This window comes from Nicotiana attenuata, unplaced genomic scaffold, assembly GCF_001879085.1.
Source record: "Nicotiana attenuata strain UT unplaced genomic scaffold, NIATTr2, whole genome shotgun sequence".
Classification (NCBI taxonomy): Eukaryota; Viridiplantae; Streptophyta; class Magnoliopsida; order Solanales; family Solanaceae; genus Nicotiana; species Nicotiana attenuata.
In genome coordinates, this window is record NW_017670247.1 from 2,018,408 (window position 1) to 2,022,097 (window position 3,690).

General features: G+C 35.7%; 1 protein-coding gene across 1 annotated transcript; it reads left to right on the plus strand.

The window, feature by feature from the left end:
• Positions 1-234: 234 nt before the first annotated feature.
• On the plus strand, positions 235-2,673 carry LOC109236635 (probable N-acetyltransferase HLS1). Its single transcript, XM_019402828.1, has 3 exons — positions 235-816; positions 923-1,122; positions 1,466-2,673. The coding sequence occupies exons 1-3, from the start codon at positions 634-636 to the stop codon at positions 2,328-2,330; spliced, it is 1,248 nt and encodes a 415-aa protein (XP_019258373.1). The 5' UTR covers positions 235-633; the 3' UTR covers positions 2,331-2,673.
• The last annotated feature ends 1,017 nt before the right edge of the window (positions 2,674-3,690 follow it).

Consider the following 3,690-nt stretch of genomic DNA (forward strand, 5'->3'; position numbering starts at 1 on the left):
TTTTTAATTATAAAAATTTAATTTTTCTAATCTACATAATTTAAATTTATTTGATTCTTTGATAAAGGTTTGTTCCATTAAGTAAGCAAAAGACAAAAAACATAAATAAAAAATGGGTTTATTAAACTGCAGAGTATTTCCTACTCATATTTCATATTTAAAAAAGGGGAGGAGAGAAGGGGGTGGGGACTAGAGAAAAGAAAAGACAGCCCCAAAAATCAGTATAAAAAGGGAGGCCACATCTAATTTAGCAAAAGAAGAGAAGAAGCAATAACTAGTTATTTCTCCCTTCTCAGTTCTGCTTAATCATGAACAACTACTCACTTCACTAATAGCAACAACACCCAAAGAAGAAAGGCGAAAAAAAAAAAGCTTTTCAACGGCCCCTTTTCTTTCGAACCTTTTATTTCCCTTAGAGTCTCTTCTTTGTCGTTCATATATCTTTCTTCTTTCGTTGAATCCTCCTTTGTGTTTTTCTTCAATTTCGATATATAAAAGCCTTTCCTCTGCTTTTTTACCTTTCTACACGTTATAATACGTAGCAGATTATTATTACATCTATATAAACCTCTCTAGCTCTTTTGTCTTGTTTTTATAGCGTAGCAAAAGGAAAGAAAAAAAAGATAAAAGAAGATGGAGGAGAATGGTGTAGTGTCGATAGTGGTGAGAGAATTTGATGCAAAAAAAGATTGCAGGGAAGTGGAACAAGTGGAAAGAAGATGCGAAGTTGGACCAAGTGGGAAACTCTCTCTTTTCACTCATCTTTTAGGTGACCCAATTTGCAGAGTTCGCCATTCTGCTGCTTATCTCATGCTGGTAAATATATATATATATATATATATATATATATATATTCATTCTTGTATTATTTTTGTTTTCGTTGTTTATTATATTAACAGCGTATTCATTATAATGATCACAGGTTGCAGAGATAGTGGTGCATAATGGAGAAAAGGAAGAGAAGAGAGCAATAGTAGGGATGATAAGAGGTTGTATCAAAACCGTTACGTGTGGGAAAAAGCTCTCAAGGAATGCTAAAAACAGCTCTGATTCCATTAAACCCCTTCCTATTTTCACCAAACTCGCCTATATTTTAGGCCTCCGCGTTTCTCCTTCTCACCGGTAACTACTTCTAATTCTACTACACATATTCGGTTTCTTTTTATTTATTGACGATGCCGACAATCCAAATGAATAAAGATTGTAGTATAAAAAGCTTATTTAGTTTTTTATGTTAGATCTTCATTTAAGTACACACCCGACCAATGATAGTTTAGTTTTTGCTAAAAATGGTTTTGTGTGGACACATCCCCTCTTATTATTATCACTTTTGTCTTCTTATTAAGTATTATACTCAACTCAAACGACTTTTAACAATATTCTACTTCTTAGATAGGCCCTTTATTTTTGTTAAATATAGCGGGTGTTGCGACAATATAATGACATGTTTGATATTTTTTTGCAGGAGAATGGGAATTGGGTTAAAACTGGTGTGCGAAATGGAGGAGTGGTTCAGAGTTAATGGTGCTGAATATTCGTACATAGCTACAGAAAACGACAACCAAGCTTCCATTAAGCTCTTCACCCACAAATGCGGTTACTCCAAGTTCCGTACCCCGTCCATTTTGGTCCAGCCCGTTTTCGCTCATCGGGCCCGGGTATCAAGTCGGGTCACTATCATCAAGCTCAGCCCAACTGACGCTGAAACACTATACCGCCGCCGCTTCTCCACTACCGAGTTCTTCCCACGCGACATTGATTCTATTCTTTGCAATAAGCTCAATCTGGGTACTTTTTTAGCGGTTCCAAAGGGGCTTTACTCGGCCCAAAGTTGGCCCGGTGTGGACGAGTTCTTGGCGAGTCAGCCCGAGTCATGGGCTGTGCTCAGTGTGTGGAACTGTAAGGACGTGTTCAATCTTGAGGTTCGTGGCGCGTCACGAATGACAAAGATTCTTGCTAAGACGACTCGTTTAGTGGACCGGGCTTTTCCTTGGCTCAAAGTACCGTCGGTGCCGGAGGTTTTTAGGCCATTTGGCCTTCATTTTCTGTATGGGCTTGGTGGAGAAGGCCCATTAGCTGAAAAGCTGACAAAATCTCTGTGTGATTTTGCACACAATCTAGCTAAAGAGTCGCGGTGTAGCGTGGTGGCGACGGAGGTGGCAAGTCGTGAACCGTTGAGGTTAGCAATTCCACACTGGAAAAAGCTATCATGCGCAGAGGATTTATGGTGCATGAAAAGACTAGGGGAAGACTATAGTGACGGGTCATTAGGTGACTGGACAAAATCACAACCTGGTCTTTCTATTTTTGTTGATCCTAGAGAAGTCTAACTTTATATATGTCATGTCCTTTCACACTAGGACTAGTGAAAAATCTAATTTTAGAAGCTCAAAGAAAAAGCAGGTGAAAAAGTTGATATTTCCTTTTTGGTAGGTTCTGTTTTTTTGTTGAAGCCAGTTGAACTTTTAACTAGATAAGTTGAAGATATGGGTAGAGAACACTTTTTGTTGTTGGTTGGTTGCTGTAAAGGAGGGGAATATCCCACATTTTATGTAAATGAATGTGGCTTTTTAGATCCTCTTTCGGCCAAAGAGAAGATGTTTCTGTTGTCATATGCTGGAATTTGTTATCTTTTGGCTTCTCTCTATAGTCTATCCCATCCTATTTGTCTTTCCTTATTCTAAAGTTTAGGAGCAAAGTAAACGATTCAAGAAACGAGAATATAATTTAAAAAGGTTTGAAAATATATTTCGCAGAATATGCTCCTATTACACCTTCCCATCTAAGTAGAAATAGCGACATTCGTTAGTGCAAAGGATGTCACATATAACTATAGACGAGAGATCTGATGTTGATTTTTTGCTTTTGTAGATTTAGAAATTACCAAAAAATTTATTATCGCCGTTAAATAAAATTACCGTTTTTTTTTCTTTTCCAAAATGCTTTATTATAAATTTTTATTTTGCACAACTTAACAATTTACAAGAAAACTCGTATATGATATCCCTACACGAACTAACTTTCTTCAATCATTTTCTCGTGTTTTCTTTCACTAGTATTGCTCCATATGTGAAAAATGTTCAAAGCTGACTTATTTTTTACTTTTTAATAATTTTTTAAGAATTTACTAAACTATTTATTTATTATCAAAATAATTTTTTAAATATTTTTGTGCTATCATTAAATAAATTATATATTAAATTAATATCTTAAACTCTATAGCTAGTCATATATCACCATAATATATGTGAACATGGAACTTGAAAGGCACTATCATGTTCTATAATGAACCATTATAATTTGATAAAAGACATGAGAGGTGTGCAAGATGGAATGATGATCACTTGCATTTGCTTAGTTTTCCCCGGTAGGCAATATCGCACAAATATGTAAACCATTTGTGCTAGTGCTTGTACGTGCAAAGGTATATATAAGTGGGGTTTTCAAGTGACTACAACTAAGAGGATTTGTGAAATTGACAAATTTGGAGGACCCTTCTTAAAAACATGGAATAACTTGATGTGCTAGTGCTAGGAGATATATATCCATATGTGTGAAGTGATTAAGGACCTGTTTGACCATAGATTTTGCCAAAATATATTTGGGTTCTTTTTGGCAAAAATATATGTTTGGCCATAGATTTTTTTTACATTTTGGCAAATTCCCAAAACTAGCTCAAGAGCTGGTTTT